The sequence below is a fragment of the Microchirus variegatus genome (assembly GCF_963457635.1).
Source record: "Microchirus variegatus genome assembly, chromosome: 8".
Classification (NCBI taxonomy): Eukaryota; Metazoa; Chordata; class Actinopteri; order Pleuronectiformes; family Soleidae; genus Microchirus; species Microchirus variegatus.
Genome location: NC_139809.1, coordinates 19,828,711 through 19,848,984, shown reverse-complemented (window position 1 = coordinate 19,848,984; position 20,274 = coordinate 19,828,711). Strand labels below are relative to the sequence as shown.

The 20,274-nt window shown below is 41.3% G+C and overlaps 2 protein-coding genes across 3 annotated transcripts; both read right to left on the bottom strand.

Annotated features, from left to right (window-relative positions):
- Positions 1–141: 141 nt before the first annotated feature.
- Positions 142–8,668, bottom strand: LOC310931161 (B-cadherin; the record flags this gene model as incomplete). Its single annotated transcript, XM_083894272.1, has 15 exons — positions 142–396; positions 498–635; positions 1,622–1,758; positions 1,847–2,067; positions 2,161–2,389; positions 2,491–2,633; positions 3,301–3,545; positions 3,631–3,816; positions 3,890–4,018; positions 6,866–7,029; positions 7,123–7,264; positions 7,891–8,046; positions 8,147–8,299; positions 8,382–8,432; positions 8,630–8,668. 15 exons carry the CDS (start codon positions 8,666–8,668, stop codon positions 142–144), a joined length of 2,388 nt encoding a protein of 795 aa, XP_083750398.1.
- Positions 8,669–9,248: 580 nt separating this feature from the next.
- pdp2 (putative pyruvate dehydrogenase phosphatase isoenzyme 2) lies at positions 9,249–15,546 on the bottom strand. 2 transcript variants are annotated; one of them, XM_083894208.1, is made up of 9 exons: positions 15,497–15,546; positions 14,986–15,126; positions 14,241–14,453; positions 13,132–13,251; positions 12,765–13,051; positions 12,584–12,689; positions 12,269–12,505; positions 11,145–11,444; positions 9,249–10,171 (listed from the first exon to the last, which is right to left on the bottom strand). In XM_083894208.1, the coding sequence occupies exons 2-9, from the start codon at positions 15,064–15,066 to the stop codon at positions 9,896–9,898; spliced, it is 1,620 nt and encodes a 539-aa protein (XP_083750334.1). In that variant the 5' UTR covers positions 15,067–15,126; positions 15,497–15,546; the 3' UTR covers positions 9,249–9,895. The 2 variants fall into 2 exon arrangements, with proteins under 2 accessions (XP_083750334.1, XP_083750333.1); XM_083894207.1 differs by lacking the exon at positions 15,497–15,546 and having other exon boundaries at positions 14,986–15,289.
- Between the last annotated feature and the right edge of the window lie 4,728 nt (positions 15,547–20,274).

Below are 20,274 nucleotides of genomic sequence, written 5' to 3'. Positions count from 1 at the left end.
TTGAGTTTTGATGCTAACTGGAGGGAAGGGTGAGGTGAGGGATATTTAGCTCGAGCTGAAACTTCACCAATAAATGTTACTTTTTACAAGAAAGAGGTCACACACACTCTGATCTTCTAAATACACAGCGCAGGATTAACTTCACACCCATTCTCTTTTTCCTGGCAATGTCTCTGTGTCGTCGTCCTCCTCTATCCCTCCTGTGTAGAGCTCAGCCAAACTCCTGAAAATGGGCCCCCACTGGTTGAGGTTCCCATAGTCCTGCTGCTCCTCGTCCGACTCTGACGAGACGATGGAACTGAGAGAACTGGACAGCGAGCCGACGCCTTCAAAGTCAAACACCAGGAGAGAGTCATAGGGAGGAGCGGAGGAGTCCATGTCAGCAGCACACAGATTCTGCAGGGGAGATCGAGGAATTGTCTTCAAACGCTGATGCAAATACAGCACGTCTGTTCTCGTTCACATCATAAAGACACTACAGTTTGAACATCACTCACATTTTCAATGAATTTGCTAATTTCTTCATTAGGCTGGAGTTGCAGACGGTAGCTTGGGCAGCTCTGGAGAGTAGGAAGGACATCGGTGACCTCAGGATAGTTATGCAGCCTCCTCTGAAGTTGACTCAGGTCATAATCCTGAAATGTATTCATAAATGAACACAATTTTTATTAATTTATTTAATTAATCATTTTTGTAACCTGTGTTTGTTATTTTTCTGTTCCTCTGATAATGGTCCACTTCTACTTTTATCTCTTAAAGATAATCCTTTGTTAGTCATTTATATTGTTACAACAGAAAAGACAGTCTGGGTAAAGGTAATAAATACATTGAAAATAAAAAAAATATATAAATATAAATGTTAAAAAACATGACTCTTCACATCTTTGAATGTACAGTGTGTACAGTATCCTCACACAGGAGTGTTGGAACACCATATGCAAAAAACTAAAATGTGCCTGAGGCCTCGACCTGGAGGTCCCCAAGAACAGCTGATTATGGAAAGGCATGTTTACAAAATAGTACTGTTTAATTTTTAACCATGGACATGTTGCTTCACATGTTTGTGTACACAAAATAACGCGGAGAGTGCGGTTATTGACTGGCACAGCTAAATGTTACAAGTTGTGATATAAATGGTATAAATGATGCCCTGGGCCCACGGTTGTTGTAGTGGTTAGCGCTCTTGCCTTTGCAGCAAGAAGACCCAGGTTCCTGGGTCCGAGCCCCATTTGGAACAACTTCGGAACAAGGGCCTTTCTGCAAGGAGTTTGCATGTTCTCCCCGTGTGTGTGTGTGGGGGTTTTCTCAGGGTTCTCCAGCTTCCTCCCACAGTGCAAAAACATGCAATATGGGGATTCGGTGAATTGGTCACTCTAAATTGACCGTAGGTGTGTGAGTGAATGGTTGTTTGTCTTTATATGTGGCCCTGCGATGGACTGGCGAATTGTCCAGGGTGTACCCCGCCTATGGCCCAATGACAGCTGAGATAGGCACAGCACCCCCACAACCCTCTGGTGGAGGATAAAGTTGTAGATAATGGATGGAAATTATGATATTTCACGTTTTCATGACTGTGTGCACGATTCCATTCTCACCGAGTCTCCTCTGTTCCCCACTTTACCTGATCTTCTTCACCTCCTCCCTCTTCATCATAGCAGAAGATGCTGTCTCTGGGAAACTCTTCCACAAGAGGAACCCGCTTCTCCAAGCTGCTCCTTCTCCTTCTTTTCAACAGCAGCAGCAGCAACAGAAGCAACACTGCGGTCAACAGAAACCATCCGAGTTGAAGGGAAGACCAAGACATAACAGATATAGGGGATGAATAGGAAAATGTGCATGTACATACACAGAAGAAGAAAAATGGCTCCCAGCACTGAGGTCGTGAGAGAAGAAGCATGCACGAGAGGAGCGGAGCGTGATATGAAGCAGGTCGCAACTGCTCCTTCACATTGGCACACCTCCACATGGAGAGTGCTGTCTTGGTAGAGTGAGCCAGTGTCATAGATCCTCATCAGCACGTTGTAGTCCCCGGGGGAAAGTTCCCGTTTGGGAGCCAGAGCTGCCACGCTGCCTGAAGCAGGCCAAAAAAAAAAAACAATCACATCATGATTCATAAAGGCATATCCTGCACGTGTGTGTGTAACATATCAGTGGGTTCACTTGCTTGTGGAGTTGGTGCTAATAGTCCAGTTGGTCTTGTGCTCTCCTAGAAGCTCCACAGTAAACGGTCCAGCGTGACCTGATCCATCCAGGTCCACAATATCCAGCAGGGCCGCGGAAGAATGCTTATTGCAAACCTTAGCTGTTCTCTGCTTGACCACAGGGAGATGGTCATTCACGTCCAGTAAAGTCACAAGCAGAGTTCCTGTCCCTGTAGCTGGGACGGTATCTGGAAAAGGTTTAGTAGGTTCATTGTTCAGTAACAGTCAAGTGTATATACAGTATGTTTATAGTAATAGTGATATAAATAAAAATAAAATAAAAAATGACCATTGTCAAAAGCCAAAATGAGCACTGTGTATCTGTCGTCTCTGACAACATGTGACTCTCTGTCCAAGCTGCTTTTGACTGTGACTAATCCTGAGTCTGGATCGATGCTCAGCCACCTGGAAGTGTCATTGTTCAGTTTATATCTGGAGAAGGGAGACAGAAAACATGTTGTTTTAATAACAACAACAATAATAATAATAATAATAATAATCATACAGACCTCAGCCAAGTCTTAGACACTGTCACCTGTGTTTTTATACAGCTTTGATCCACTGGGTCCTGCTCATAGCTATAACCATCTTACATCTTCTTCAATCACTAATCTCGACTTTGAAACTCGAGATTTCAATTTCTATTTCATAATTTTTTTTATTATTATTTCTTTTTCTCTCATGTCATTTCGGGGGCTCCTTAGTGCTGCACTGAATATTGTACTTAAAAAAAAAAAAAAAAAAAAAAACTCATGTTGCTGAAGATGCTGAGAACAGGATGAGGCTGGATTAAAAACGAGCATATTCGAGGGACAGCTCAGGTTGAAACAGATTAGAGATAAAGTTAGAGAGTCCAGGTTGAGATGGTTTGGTCATGTGCAGAGGACAGTGATTGTGTTGGACAAAGGATGTTCAAGAAAAAGAGGATGACCACAGAGAAGGTTCATTGATGTTGTGAAAGCAGGACATGAGGACAGCTGGTGGAACAGAAGAGGACACAAGATGGAGGCAGATGATCTGCTGTTTTCTGCTGTTAAGATACATGTTTGATAACCTAAGATGTTGACAGAGGTGATACATGTGTAAATATTCCAGTGACCTGACACTCTGTTTTTTGGCTGTGTCCTGGTCCTCAGCTCTGACCTCGGCCACAGAACTTCCTACTTGGGCGTCCTCTGATATTCTGACACAGATTTCTGCCGGGCTGAAAACAGGAGGTTCGTTTCGGTCTTCAACTGTTACGGTGACCGTTGCTGTGGAGGTGGACACCGACGCGGCGTACGGCACCTCGTTTGTCACCGTCACCAGCAGCGTGAAAACGGCTGTGCTTTCAAAATCCAGCTCCTTGAAGGCGAAGGACAGAAAGGAAATCATCATCATGCACAAAGCCACGATTACTTCTCAACAACAATGAGTCATGTGTTCTGACCTGGACTGTCATGATGACTCCTTCCATTTTGTCAGAGCCCGTCGTGATGTTGAAGTCTCCACCCTTGTTGCCTTTGATGATTGAATATATGGTGTTGGCATGTGGAGTTCCTCGCTCATCCTTGTCGGTGACCTTGAGTCTTATCACCTCCACTCCGACCTTATTTTCAGGGACCGATGTGGAAATCTGAGATAAATGGAGTTAAAGTTATGATCGTTTCAATACGGTGAATTTAGAATGTTGGGCTCTTTGAACTCACAGAAGTGGTGGTGAATTGTGGAGCGTTGTCGTTGCTGTCAGAAATGCTGATGACGGCGGTGCAGGTGTCTGTTAGCCCCGCCCCCTCCATGTCAGCAGCCTCAATGATGAGTTTGAACTCAGGGTGAGTCTAACGCGGGGAAGTCAACTCATCATCATCATCATCATCATCATCAACAACAAACACAAGATGACTTTGACCTCCAGGTCAATATGAAATAAAAGCACAGTATAACAGTCTAAGGGCCAATTCCAATTCCTATCTTAACCCTCAATCTTAACCCTCAAGCTCAACCCTTAATCTTAACTGGCCCTCAAAACCAAGTGTTGAGGGTTATTTTGTCACTTAGAAATGGGACACCCCTTAAACGCAGATACGTCTTCAGACTGTGGGGGGCAGAATAACGCAAAAGCTGCGTCCAGTCTGTCAACTCTAAAAAAGAAGAAGAAGAACACATTTACGTCAGGATTATTTATAACGATCTGTTTGTCAGTCAAGTTATTAGGTTGTCAGTTAGTTATAAGATGATACTCATACAAATACCACAACCACGGACATATTCAGTTGACAGTTACCACACACCACGGCTTATTGAAAAGTAAACGACACCGGCCGGCTATTGACAAAATATCGTAAAATAAAAATAAATGTTGCGCAACAATGACGTCAGTAATCCATAATATGGGCCTAAACTAAGATAATTAAATGGTTTTCATAATTTTTATATCTCTATTAACAAAGAAAATAGTTAATTTGTAGCGTACTCATTTCGCTGCTTTCGGCGCCATCTTTGTTATGTGAAAACACGCAATGCATTCTGGGTAGCCCTTGCTCCCAAGGGTGGTCTCAGAAAATCTCAATATTGAGGGCGATACAGCCATTAAACTTGCCCCTCAACAAGGAATTGGAATTCACACTGTCACCACCCCTGGAGTTGGATTTTTGTGTTGTTCTTTTTGATAGTTTGTTAACTTATATACAGTTCTCCCTCTCACGTCTCCAGTTGGTCCAGAACGCTGCTGCTCGTCTCTTAACTGGAGCACATTACTCCAATTTTGGCCTCCCTTCACTGGCTGCCTGTGCATTTTAGAGTCCATTTTAAAATGATTTTATTTGTTTTTAAGTCTTTAAATGGTCTCGCCCCGACGTACCTCTCTGAGCTTCTCCATCCCTACGCTCCTGCTCGGTGCCTCAGGTCAGCTGACCAAGGTCTAAGCGGAAGCTCAGAGGGGAAAGAGCTTTCTCCAGTGCCGGTCCCAAACTTTGGAACGCTCTCCCACTCCATATTAGACAGGCCCCCTCACTGTCCATTTTTAAAACTCATCTTAAAACCCATTTTTATTCTTCTGCGTTCAACCCAGCATGAGACTCTGCTCTTGTTTAAGTGTTTTATTGTTTTCATTGTTTAAACATTGTTATTGTTTTGTAGTTGTCTTGTTTTAATATATATTTTTTCAATTGTTTTATTGTTTTATTGTTTTTATTTTGTCTCCTATGTTTTATGTGCCATGTTTTATTTATTGTTTTGTTTTTTGTCTTTGTCCCAGCTAAAGCTGCCTAAAGCACTCTATAAATAAAGTTGAGTTGAGTAAATATTTGTTTTGATAGTTTTTACATGTGTTTGGGTCCTCCATTTTTTTTTGTGACACTAAAGGTGTCTTCATACAAACAAAAAAGAACATATGATACACTGTTTTCGCACACTTTTAATGATGTGTATATGATATTTATATCTATATATAGTCTTTGTATTAAGATGCAACCAGAAAATATAGGAAATAACATCAGAACAAGATGGTGTTCTACAGACAGTAAAATGATGATTGTAAGAAAGTTTGTCAAACTTATGCAGCATGAGTATGTAATGCTCAATAAAACAGGTGAAACATTTTCAATGTGACATAATTAGAGTCATGTATCACGTTTTGATATTTTATTACTGCATACACTTTTTTTTCCGAATTTTCTGGTTGTAACTCAAGAAAAAAGATAAAGAGAAATAATGATAATAGTATTACTAAAACAACAAATCTAATGGTGACCTAAAACCTTTGCACTGTGCTGTTTATGTGTGATAGAAAATGCGCCGCACACAGATTTCGCTCTATGAAAGTGAGTGAATGGGTGAATGGCAGAAGTGCGGTGTAAAGCAGTTCTGAGTGGTCATCAAGACTAGAAAAGTGTTCTACACATACAAAGGTTACCCAGAATGCATTGCAAACAAAGATGGCGGTGAAAGCAGCGAAACAAGTACGCTACAAATGAAGTATTTTCTTTGTTAATAGAAATATAAAAATGATGAAAACCATTGTATTATCTTAGTTAGGCCCATATTATGGATTACTGACGTCATTGTTGCGTAACATTTATTTTTATTTTACGATCTTTTGTCAATAGCCGGCCGGTGCGCACACGTGATTGTTTGCTATGGTTTACCCTTCAATAAGTCATGGTGTGTGGTAACTGTCAGCTGAATATGTCCGTGGTTGTGGTATTTGTATGAGTATCATCTTATAACTAACTGACAACCTAATAACTTGACTGACAAACGGATCGTAATAAATAATCGTGACGTAAATGTGTTCTTCTTCTTTTTTGGTGTTGACAGACTGGACGCAGCTTTCGCGTTATTCTGCCCCCTACAGTCTGAAGACGTATCTGCATTTAAGGGGTGTCCCATTTCTAAGTGACAAAATAACACTCAACACTTGGTTTTGAGGGCCAGTTAAGATAAGGGTTGAGCTTGAGGGTTAAGACTCAGGGTTAAGATAGGAATTGGAATTGGCCCTTTGTCTTCCATCAATGACAAGTGATAGTATTTGTTACAACTTTCTAATGTCCTTGGTCTTAGACACATTCCCATGATACAAAATCATCCCCTTCTGGCCTGTGGCTTTATCTCCCAGCAGACCCAGTATGACAGACTCATCTGGAGCGATAAATAGTGTAAGAAAGAAGAAGAGCAGTGTTTCCTACCTCTCTGTCCAGTCCACCCGCTGCCACACTGATGCTTCCACTCACTGGGTTTATGCTAAACATGTCTCCCTGAGGCGTGTGAGACAATATCCGGTACCTTATTATTGCATTATCTGTCAGTGGGTCATCTTTATCCACCGCTGTTACCGTCACGACAGACTCGTCTGTTAAACGAGACAAAAGTGGCATGAAATGCACATATTGAGGAGTGAAGGTGAGCTTAAAGGACCGCTGCAGCGGTTTTTTTATCCGCTCACCTACTGCGGCACTTTCACTCACGCTGCCGCTGAAAAGGCTCTGAGTGAACTGTGGAGGATTGTCATTCTGGTCGATGACGTTGATGATGAGCTCCATGGGCTCCTCAGCTTTATACCTCTCATTCATTGCATGGGCCCACAGCTGTAATACACAGCATACTGTATGTTATGATAGCAGTACTCGATGATGTCATATCGTAGCTTTAATTAACAATTAAAGGTCCAGTGCGCAAGAATCTGTGAAAACTTAAAAAGCACTTTCCTAGTCTTGAAGACGGCTACACTACAGTTTTGCCATGGGGGTTAAGTGTCTGGCCCAAGGACACTTGGGACTAGGGGTGCTGGGAATCGAACCCACAACCTTCATTTTTAAAGGTGACTAAACCCTTGGAATTGTCTTTCTATGTCCTTTCATAGCAGCACAAGATGGCGGCTTCTATAAAGCAAGACCCTTGCCTCAAATACAGAGCTCTCAAACGTGCACCCCCAATTGATTTAATGCAACACACATCTTTGTATTTGGTTGTTTTATAGATTCATTTTGCACCATGAATATGTTTTTACTATTAACTACATATCATTCCAAACACTTTTAATTTGAAATTTCATGATGGAAAATCGTGATGGAATTGTTCACATTTGGACTTATATGAGTCTATTCTGTCTGGTAATGCACTTATGGATACATACTTGTCGGGTATTATATTCAATTTCTGCCATGAAACCTTCCCAAATGATACGCACTGGACCTTAAGACGTATAGCTCACAATGTATCTGTCTTTCTTCTCTCTGTCAAGTGGCTGGGTCAGGTACAGCACGCCAGATCGCCGATCTATTGTAAAAACACCTTCAGGAGGCTGATCGACACCTGATCCACTGATCTTGTACGTTATCACCACCTTGTCCTCATTGCTCGATTTAATCTGAAGCACAATAAAGACAAATCAGTCGAGAGGCAAATGGGGCAAGAATGGAAATGCATTCAAAAACATTGAATTAAGTGACTGTGGCTGCTGCGTTTACCTTCACCATATATTTTGGATATGGACCCTTGTCATTTTCGGGAAAGTTAATAGGTGGAATAACCCACTCCCTCTTCACCCGCTTCAAAACGCCAGACACGTGTGGAAACTCAGTGGTGGAGAGTTGATGGAGGCCCAAGTGTGAGTGGAGCTTCTTGAAGCAGGACGTCAAGTCAGATATTTACTTTTCATCAAATTTAGCAAGTTTAAAATTATACGATTTTGTATAAATGTACCTTGTTTGTTGGGTTTCTGTTGATCATTGCTGCAGCCAGAACAGCCAAACACTGAGGACCACAGACATCATCCACTTATATCATAACAGCATATTAATTATCAAGCAATAAAGGAATATTTCCAAGTGCATACACGAGTAAATGTTATATATTAAAAATAACATACTTTTCACAAGACCTAATGACATTTTTCACTTTTCTGACTGTAAAGGAATAGAAATCTTGGTTGAAAAGACAAAAACACTCACCTGTACATGACACAGCAAAAAAACAGTCCATAAAGTCATGCTGTTTCTCGTCAGATCCTTAAAAATCTTTTCCTTCACCGTCACTGGAACAGTCGTCCCAACTGGATTGGCTGCTTTGTTCCAATGGTATTTATATCTTCTTCTGTCAGAGTGTCTTGATCATTTGAATCAAATAATCCTTTCACAGACTCATGTGCTTCCAAGCATTAATTCCTCAATCTGCCTGTGGCAACGGTTATCGTGTGTATCCTCCAGTCCATCGTACTGATGTCAAGTATAGGTGTCTGATCTTATCACTGTGAGCTTAGTGAAAACAAAGCGGCTAAGAGATAAAGGCTCACACACTGAAAACATGCAGGTGTGTGTGTGTTTATGCAGGTAACACTCTCTCTCCTTAAAAAAAATAGATAAATACAAAAACCTTCTGCAGCACAGGCTTTTTTTACATTCACATAGATACAATTAGAAATGACAAACTGTTGGACAAAACACCAGCGACACACATCTAACTATATAACTTTATTTGACTTTTACCTTAATTGGACCGTTTCTTCTGTGGGGACGGCCAGCACATACACACATGTTTACAAAACAGTTGAGGATCAGATTGCTGCCCATAACACTCCAAAAACGTTACCTGCTTATTTTGGAAACTGTTTCACATTCACTTCCAGGCTAAAACTTTGCAAACAATTATACAAAAATAAGAAAAGATTGAAATGATCCGTGTAATCCAAGACATTTTAATCCAAACGTAACTGAACAAAGTTCCTCGTATTGTTTATGAAGCATTCGCACACTTTTACATACTTAAAAACTTGAACATTAAGACTTCACAGTTTACATACAGGTCAGGGAAAACATGGACTGTCTAAACAAACTATGCAAAAGGTCAAGAAGTGAGAGAAAAAACAGAAAAAGTGAGAAAGTGCATTATTCTGTAGCTTTGCATTAACCTTCAACATGTGTAAACATGTGCATTGTCATTGATTGACTCCACAACACAAAAATGTCTATTTTGACCTGACAAAATGCATCAATAATGAATCATTGTGTAACCTGTGTTTAATCTTTGGCACAATGACATTCAAAGAAATGACCTGCAAACAACACCAAGCTGAAAACAGTTCCTTCATTTAAAAAATCACATCGTGTAACAGGTTGTAGTAATTAGCATTGAAATCGCAAAAAAACTTTTCTTTTTGTTTGTTTGTTTTTTTTTTTTTTAAATCTCTGTCCATCACTGTTTGAAAGACTGATGTCGTGTTAGCGGTGGTGAGGTCTGGCCAGGTCAGAGTTCAGAAACACCACAGTCACTGTGATGTCGTCTCTGTACATGCGAGCGAGGTCCTCGGGCAGAGCCAGCATGGAGGACAGCTTCTCCTGGCACAGCTCTCTGTACTCTCCTGTTCCCACTGCATGTCTGATGAGATGCGTGGCTGCGTTGGTGTCTACGGCGGGAGAAGCACGAGCTCTGCGTTTCATTAGGAGTTCAAGCATCTGACCCAACTTCACCTGGCGCTCAGACCGAGAAACTGGAGCCTGAGAAAAGGATGAGGGGTTTGTATAAAACAATATGTGGCCGTAACAGGTTACTCAGTAAAAATGTTATTACCCAGTAATGAATAGCGTAAGTGGTTAAAGCGGACCTAGACCGGAAGTTGCAATTAACGCTGTTTTTTAGTGTGTATCTGCGTCATTACCTTGTTTACGAAGCCATGAAGGTTCAAAACAGAACGCTGTGTTTTATTGTAATCTCGGGCTCAGCGAGATCTCTGAAAAACCCGGTCCGGTTACGTAAACACCGGTTCTCTGGAACAGCAGATCCTCCTGCTCCGGGCACTAGTCCGGGCACATCCGGTTGCGTACATTGAACCACAGAAGAAGAATAACGTCCGTTGTGGAGGTTTCACGGGCGACAGTGTCTTCTGACTCTGGGTCTGACTCTGGGTCAAAGTCATAAAAGGGACTGCGGCGGGGAGTCGTGAAGAAGCTATTTTTAAATATTGTTAAAACAATGTTTTGATAATGATTAGCAGTGCATCCACCGTTCCAGAGGGGGGAGCTGCGCTTCTGAGAGCGGGTGTGCTGAATATGTCACTTCCGGGTACTGGCCAATCACAAGACTCTGTCTTCTGAGTGTGAGAGTTGAGTCTGAAATATCGCGGCTGGGCAACCTCCATAACTAACATATATGTGCAACAGGACCACTCTATGTGACCTTTAACCTTTATAAGACTAATAAGTGGGTTTCCATCATGATACTGTTCAGTAACGGTTTGGAATGATAAAGCTTTGTCAAGCTTTGTATGAGAATAGACTGTGGGTTCAGAGCAATGGCTGTAAACTGGTGAGGTGAGTGCAGCTTGTGACAACCTTTCATCATTATTGCATTCAAAGGTGCACATGACTGACTGTTGCAGATGCTGAGGACTCACTTAGACCTGAGCTTTTAATAATGACTAATAATCACACTTTAATCTTAGGGATCCTCATCACACACTGACAAACAAACCTGTAGGTGAATCCCACTCAGGTGTTCTCCAACCAGCCGTACAGCCTCCTCACTGCCGAGCTCATCCCACAGCCCATCAGTGGCGAGGATCAGGAAGCGGTCCTGAGGTCGAAGTTTGTGACACTTTATGTCAGGCGTCACATCCAGGTAGGGTGGAGTAAAGTAGTTCGGTAGGGAATATTGGTACAGGTTGAGAGAGTCCACGTCCACTCGAGATTCCAGGCTGGATAAAATGCTTTGCTGCAGCTCACAGCTCCACTTGAACGTCATGTCACCAAACGCACGTAGGGGCATCAGAACCTGCCAACAACACCACAAAAACGTTGAGTGACTGAAGGTCTTTGGAGAACAGATGCACTTATATCAACACATTTATTTGCATGTTGATATTTTTTCAATCCTATATCGAGTCCATGTGAGCTTTCATGTCAGGGATGGAATTTGAGACGGAATATCGAGTGACATTGTGGCTACTAATTGGTCAGACAAAGATTAAAAAAAAAAAAAAAAAAAAAAAACAGTTTGGTCTTTAAATTAACATAACTTAATATCAGGAGATAATCATGGTTGTGATAGAGAAATATTATATTAAAAATATTAAAATAAGCAGGAGCACACAACTGGGACTGCTTACATGATCCTACCTCAAATCATCAGACTGTCTTACCAACATCTTAAAGGTTTATCTTGAAGTGATAAAATTTTATCTCCTGACCCAAACATGTTCTCACTGCTTCTTCAGTGTACTCAGATAGTTAGTTTCTCTTTGTTTGTAATGAAGTAAAATGACTGAGCATCAGTTCATCGTCCATACAGTAGATGCTGTCTCCACCTGTTTCTTGCCATCGTCCCATTTTGTTTTTTCCAGTCTACCGCTTTATCATCCACATGAGGGTTTCGGATCACTGGAGCCAATCACAGCTGATGCAGGGACAACACACAGAGACCAACAAGCATTCACTCTCACATTCACACTTGGTCCATAATATGTACTCACTTAATCTCCTCACACTTGATGCGAAAAGTGAGGGGTCGTCACAATTTCACATCGCTGTTGATGTGCAAAATGATTCAGGATTCTAAACTTTCTATCACTTCACAGTTAAAACATGAAACCCTCTCACCCCAAGCAGCCTGTCGTCTGTGATAACCGTGTCTCTCTCTGAGGTCGGATGCTGGGCTTTGATTCGTTCCACCTCAGCCTGGTTTTGTGAGTTATGGTCGTGGGACAGCAGTAAAGCGCTCCATGAACCGTCCTCCTCTTGAACCCCCATCACTGCCCGGCAGTCACCGGTGTTTGCCAGGTGAATGGTGTCTGTGCCAATGTGAGCCACACAGGCAGTGCAACCGGCAAACGCCACCTGAACAGACGATGATGATGCATGTGTCGTCAAGGCTGCGTCACCTCGATCACAGCAGAGAAGGTTTTATATTACTACCTGGATGGCCGTGTTTCTCATTAGGTCATTGGAAAGAGGGACTTGAGCCTCCAAGGAGATGTCAGAGTCCAGACGTTTGAAAGCCCGGTCCAGAGCTTCTGCAGGGCTAAAGGAAAAGGGAGAATAAGGAGATGTGTTTTGTTTTTTTAAATAAATAAATAAAAAGAAGAATTCAACTTACCTCATGCCCTGAGCATGTTCTTCACTGTCCAGTAATTCTTGCCAAAAAACTCTGAGGTGGTTGATGTAGAGCGAAGCTGACTCACGATAGTTTACGTCTGCATGGTGTTTGTACCACTGCAAAATCGGCGGGACAGGTCTGTTGTGCTCCATGCACATCTCAAGCTTCTCCAAGGTCTTCTTTGGCATCATTGATACTGCTATGTAGTAGAGCAGTCGTTCACTGACAGCCTGAGCGCATGCTGCTCCCCCGTGGCCATCAAACACTCCAAAGAGCATGCCCTCTGACTAGAGAAGGTAGGAAAATAAAGTGAAATTTTGCATAGAAGGGGAGGGATTTTGGGAGAAGGAAAAGAAAATACACATACGTGTAAGCAGGTGGCTGCACTACGACGATCTTCATTAGGTATGTTAGCAGCGAGCTGGTTACTGTCAAATCTGGTCACAGTGCTGAGTCCCCAGCTATCAAACTCTGGCACACTCACAACCTGAAACAGAGATGGACAGCAACATAGGTAAACAGAACTGGTTCGTATTTATGGGTGGGTGCGTCACTACTATTCATGTGGGCTGCTGTTTGGGGCAGCTGTGGCCTAGTGGTCTGCTCTGGGTTAGCATGTACTTCACCTCACTGTGTGCTGTGTGTGTTCACTAACTCACGGATGGGTTAAAATGCAGAAATTTCCCCACTGCAGGACTAATAAGGGAATCTTAATCTAAATCAGACTTGAAAAACACATGCAGAATCCTGCAGCATTACTAAACAACCAAAACCTGAGAGCTGCTGTGATGACAGAAGTTGCTGCAGCCTCACTGACATACTTAAGAAAAAAGATCAAGACACTGGACTGCCAGAGTCCAGAGTAATTGGATCAGACTGAAGAACATTAAATACAGAGCTTAATCCCAGGTCAAGTGTATTCCATATTTAGTATTATCTGATTGTGATGCTTATTTTCTATCTGTTGTTATTTTTCTGTCTTGTTTCCGTTTTTTGTGCAAACGGAACGGCTGTTATGCAAGTCCAAACTTTCGATAAGGGGACCCACTTTCAAGGATGCCAAACTCATGACCCTAAGAACAAATGTGTGCATAATGAAAAAGAAATTGACCCAAAACAAATCCCACGTCACCCATTTGAGTCCCAACCCAGTGTTTGGGAATCACTGGTCTAGATGATGGAGGTTCAGGGCCTATTACAGAGCAGACAAAGAGTTTGACCTATTTCTTTTGCCCAAGTAAAAAAAGTGTATTTCTAACAAAGCACTTGCAGTGCTACACAGATGGTAAGAAAATGTGGCATGTCACAATGGATGCAAAGGCTGTGTGTCGGAACAGAACAGTGGGTTTTTGGTTGTAGTTTTTTTTTTGCACCCCTAGTTGTTGCTCCAACATTGGTCATGTTCTGGCTTTGTGTATTTGGCTTTGTGTATGAATGTGGTGGCATTCTAATCTGAGGCACAATGGTATGTATTACCTGCTCATTAGATCGTAGAATACTGTTGATTTGGACCCGGTTGAGGTGAAAGGCTAGATCTTGATGAGTGGAGAAGTGTTGCCTTCTCTGAGACCAGTGTCCTGGCTCACCACTGTAGTGCAGGTGCTGTGATCTGAAGGTGCTCCAGGATGAAGAGTGACAAGGGAAGGCTCGTTGATGTTTAGGGGAGTAAAATGCTGCAAAGAGGGCATACTGAATGGAAAAGAATTACGATTAAGATTTGTGAACCAAATTTGTGAGAAATAATCCTTTTGTTCGCATAATAGGAAATGGAAAATCAAAGTGATGCATTTATAATTACATGTGATGTGTTTGGACCACATCTAATGAGTTACAAGGTTAAACTAGACAAACTTAGGAAAACTTGGTATGGACAGTGACCTACAATCTCTTTGTGAATCAGGCTCGAGACTCAGCATATTCCCTTGACTTAATGTTCTCTAGTTTGAATGATAATTAGTTGGATGTGTATTGAAAACGTCCCCTGGTGAAACGACATATCACTATTCTATTCTATTTTCGACTTTACATGAGATAACTGCTTCTTTTTAAAATTAGCTTATGTATTATTCTTCCAACTAAATGTGGAAAACTACCAAGATACTTTAATTATGTTTTTCACTTGATGCCTACAGACAGACAGACACAACATCTGTGATATACCATAAATAAAGATGACTATTAAAAATGTAAGTGAAAGTATTGATTCTATACAGATACAGACCTGACATGGGGTATAGGTAGTTGGTGGCAGTGTGTAGCTTGAAGCTCTCTTAAGGATGCTGGCGTAGACTCGACCAGGCATCTCTATCGCATCGCCTTCACGCTGTTGGCAGTTTGTTGAGCAGCTTAACCGCAATAATGTCTATGTCAAGGGACAATAATGCATAGTTAGAATAACCACAAGCTAACTATGGTGGATTTTTAAAATGTAATTGCATCCGTTTAACAAGAACAAAAAATAATAGCGACTTGTGTGAGTTCAGTTAACGTGCGAGGTCAAAACAAAGCAGTGAACGCCTCCTTATGCAAATATAGACAGAAAACGCCACACGGCTAACAGAAAGCTATATCACACAACGTAAAAGTAGCCTGCTAACTGGCTAGCTTCTCCGCTAACGTTTTAATGCAATGACAACTGACATCATGCCATACCCTGTGCTTAAGCGACACACCTACACACTGAATAATGTTAACAGCTGGTTTATTAAAGTCTTAGAAACTTAAGTACGGACCACGAATCAATAAGAACAGACCGACAGGCGGCAGCTCCACAAGTGTAGTGACGATACTGACGTACCACCATGACGTCATCCGGAGGCGTTACCAGATCTCGCGATCTCGTCGGAGAAAATGAGAAGTGTCTATCTGCACACCGCAGACCCTGGCAAAAAAAGCCCCTGTAAAAACACGCCTACTCAACACTGATTGGGTGGGAGTTAACGTCTGACGTGATGACGTATCTCTCACGAGAGAGCGAGAAGGAGCACCGCCCCTTTGGCTCCGTTCGTTCCTATGCTCTGAGGATTTCTCTATGAATTCCTGCGGTCAAGCGTAGTCAAACCATGTGATGCTGAATGTTAACGTTAAATTTAACGTTGAGTTGAGGTATAAATACTTTTACGGTAAAAAGCCATGCGAAATAACGAAGCAAGTTGGTCACCGGACATCCGGTTTTCAAAATAAAACACAGAGCCCTATCACCATAGATATAGTAAAGGGTAGATGTCTCGTCCGCGCTGCCGGCCAATGGAGTCGAACGTCCGCACTGGCGGCCATCTTGTCACAGTCGGCTCGCTCACCCATAACATGTGTTGTAGTAGTACATGGACTTTTTAAATAACAATAACTTTCTAAATTTTCTACCGATTTTCAAACGGTTTGGTTTGTTATAAACGTTAGGGATGTAGTTAATTATGACACTGCATATTTATGACCATGGGCTTTAAATATCATTAAACAGAACAGAAAGGTGCAATGAATGCACACACACACAAGGTATTTATGTTAAATCAATATATGGTCTACTAAAATTCAGGATACAGAATGGCATGAGATATGTGTATACTTTTATATAGGAATATTTCTAATATAATGAAATCATTTGAATTATTACTTTTTTAGTTTAAACAATTAATAATTCAAATTGTTGTATTAAGTATATTGTATAAGGATTAACAATAGAGAAGAATATAAAGTAATGGGAGTGTGGTGTACATCAGTAAGTGGAAAGGAACCAAAATTGTGGTGCAAAAATCAGTCCTGTAAAACCAAACAAAAAGCCACACGCACAGAGAGAGACACACACACACAAATACACACCTAAATTATCATATTTATAGGGTAATTGCATGTATGTAATTTAAGAATAAGATAACCACACTAAAAACAGAAACATTCAGTGATCGTATAAACAAACATATTCTAAAAGCCTTGTATCAACAACAATCTTGCAATACTATTGTCATAGCCTCACTGTTAACAGGACCTGTATTGTACATACTTCCACTAAGTAACTAACAATTATCCTAAATATAAATCATCATTTTGCAATATGTTACAGGTGAAAGGTGATCCCACAGGTTCTCGTTTCAAGACAACGTCGATAAGAGCATCCGTAGGCTGCACAAAAGTCTGGCATCTTCCCTGGTCAAAGTCAGCAATTTCCTGTAGAAATCATAATGTAAGATGTTTTCAACAAACCAAACCGATTGGAAATCATGTGCAACTTAAGTTAGTTATTGTGGTTAGTAAAACCTAGTTATATAATGGAAAATATCAACCTTAATAACCTGCGCCAGTAGGCCAAATAATGTAGCCTAGCCGTGATACACAACTAAGCTGCATGATTAATTTGTTTTCCGAAGAGAAAAGCTGCAATTTCAACATGTTAAAGCATCCGGAATTATAACAACGTTAATAACGTTTGTAAGAAACCAAACCGTTTGTAAATCCATCAAGATTTCAGCGAGATATGAGTGTTTACGTTTCTGCAGATCACTAACTTACCTCAGGTTCCACAGATCCCACCCATAGATGTATTATCCATGATCCCACCAGAGAGATGGACTGGGGCAAGATGGCCGCCAGTGCGAACGTTCAACACTCCTACAACACTATATCCATGCATACTGCCAGGCTAATTGACAACAATAACAGAGCCGCTGAGATCTGCTTCCACGTCTGCAGGTTTTTACACCTTCATGCAATACAACGTGCTATAGCATACCACGCGAACACAACGAGGGAGAAAAGACACAAATGCTTGATCAAGGACAGAGAATCTAAACTCTAATTCAGAACCGTTTTTAATCGTGATTTGTACTTCAGCGTGAGAAATCGGAGGTGTGGCGTGAGAGTGTGAGAAGTCAACCCTAATATGTGACAAATATTAGTGCTTAATTACCTGTAAACACAGGCGAGAGTATTTAGAGTTTGTTAAGAAATCCATATAATTGTTGTGATCATCGATTTTAAAATATGTTTCTCTCTCGGTGAAGCTGCCATGAGGAGAGCATCGTGTCTGAGAGTCTTCCCCTCTCCCCTTTTTCAGGGTTTAGCACTAACATTTAATCTAACATAAAAACACACCATCTAGTTCCCGTTGTTTTAACGGGACTTTCCCAGTAAACACAAACTTAAACTTACATTCACTCTCATTACTGTAATTTGCACTGTAATATTTGTATTTTTTTAAAATTACATTTTACATTACATTTTTTTTTTTCTAGAGCGCTTTTCTAGATACTCAAAGCGCTTTACAGATTGGCCATTATTAATTAACACATTCTCACTGGTGGTGGTAAACTACGTGTAGCCACAGCTGCTCTGGAGCAGACTCACGGAAGCGTGGCTGCCAATGTGCGCCAAACGGCCCCTCCGACCACCACTATCATTCATACATACATCCATTGCATGTTTTTTTCGTACTGTGGGAGGAAGCCGGAGAACCCGGAGAAAACCCACGCACACACGGGGAGAACATGTTTTCGTTTAATAAAAATATAATAACCCTATATGTTTAGTTGCACATTACATGAATATTTAAATGTATTATATATATGTTATTGTGGAAAAAGTGTAGAGCTTAATCAAGACAAATAAAGGCAAACGTTTCTATGATTTTTTCATAGACACTTAGACACTACAGGTATACTGTATGCTGTGTGAAAACAAAATAAGCAATCAATCAATCTTTATTTGTAAAGCACTTCATTTAAAATAAAATGTAAAACAAGTGTTTCACAGCCTTATAGACAACAGAATCAGAATTAAATTCTCTTTTATTGTTTACCAAAAAATGTCTCTTTTCAGGTCCCACCAGGTGAGCTTATTTTTTTGTTTATTTTTCACCCTCCCTCCTCATCTGTCTCGCTCACTGTAGTTCAAAGAGGCAGTATGAGTCTATAATGATTTAACACAGGGTTTACTTTTGATTGTACCACAATATATTTTTAAATACTACTCTGTGCTCAAAAACATATCAGGTCTTCTCAGTAGAAACAATGACGCTGTCAACAACACATTTATTCTTGCCAACAGTCCAAAACATGACTCAGCTAAAATGCTGTTTGTTTGTTTTTATTCACATTTTCTGTCACAAGTCTGTCCATTGTGAAGCATGTGGTATATAGAATTACAGCAGTATGTTGGATTTTATAAGTGCTTTTACTTTGAAACAAGAACAGGACGCGTTCAAAGATAATTTATTCTGTCTATGTTAGGTGTGAAAAGCCCATGGTTTGTGGTAAAAATAGGCAAGAGATCTATCTCAATCAAATCTATCTAAAAAGCAGCGCTCCTCTCTCACTTAAGATGCACCTGAAAGGAGGTGAGTCTTTTGTTAAATGTATAAAATATGTTTTTAGTACGAGTGGCTGGTTCTCGGGTCAGAGGGCGCAAACAGCACAGTCAGCGCTGACTCTCAGAACCTCATACAACCACACATCCAAACTTTTGATCACTTTGATCACTTTAAGGAACGATCACCCTCACTTGATCTAAACCTGTTCTGTCCAATAACACTAAGGGTGAATTCCAATTCCTTGCTTAACCCTCAATCTCAAAATAGTGTGCTCCCTCTAGTGCAAGTGCTGTCCCGATTCTCAGAAAAATTAAGTTGAGGGCCAAGTTTAAGGGCTGTATTGCCCTCAATATTGAGATTTTCCGAGACCACCCTTGGGAGCAAGGGCTACCCAGAATGCACTGCGTGTTTTCACATAAGAAAGATGGCGTCGAAAGCAGCGAAGCGAGTGCGATACATATTAAAGGTCACATAGAGTGGTCCTGTTGCACATATATGTGAGTTATGGAGGTCTACTTACATATATTAAGTTGTTTTTATGGTCAAAATCCTCCTAGTTGATGTAAACGAGCCGATTGAAATCTGTCCTTTTCGAAGCGATTGTCAGTCGCGCTATTTTTAGCCATAAATCTTGCCCGAGAAGACAGAGTGTGTTGTGATTGGCCAGCCAGCGTAGAGCCTTCCCACCTGTGTTGTGATTGGCCAGGTATCTGCAAGTGACGTAATCTATCACGTCAGCTCTCAGAAGCGCAGCTCCCTCTCTGGAGCGGTGGATGCATTGCTACTCATTATCAAAACATTGTTTTAACAATGTTTAAAAATAGCTTCGTCACGACTCTCCGCCGCAGTCCCTTTATGACTTTAAACCGGAGTCAGACCCAGAGTCAGAAGACACTGTTGCTCGTGAAACACCTCCACAACGGACGTTATTCTTCTTCTGCGGTTCAATGTACGCAACCGGATGTGCCCGGACTACCGCCCGGAGCAGGACGATCGGTTGTTCAGGAGAACCGCTGCTTACGTAACGTTAACGGGATCAGTGATCTCGTTGAGCCCCGAGATTACAATAAAACACAACGTTCTCAGCAATGGCTGAACTGTTTGTTTCGAACCGTCAGGGCTTCATAAACAAGGTAATGACGCAGATACACACCAAAAAAAACAGCGATAATAGGAACTTCCGGTCTAGTTCCGCTTTAAGTATTTTCT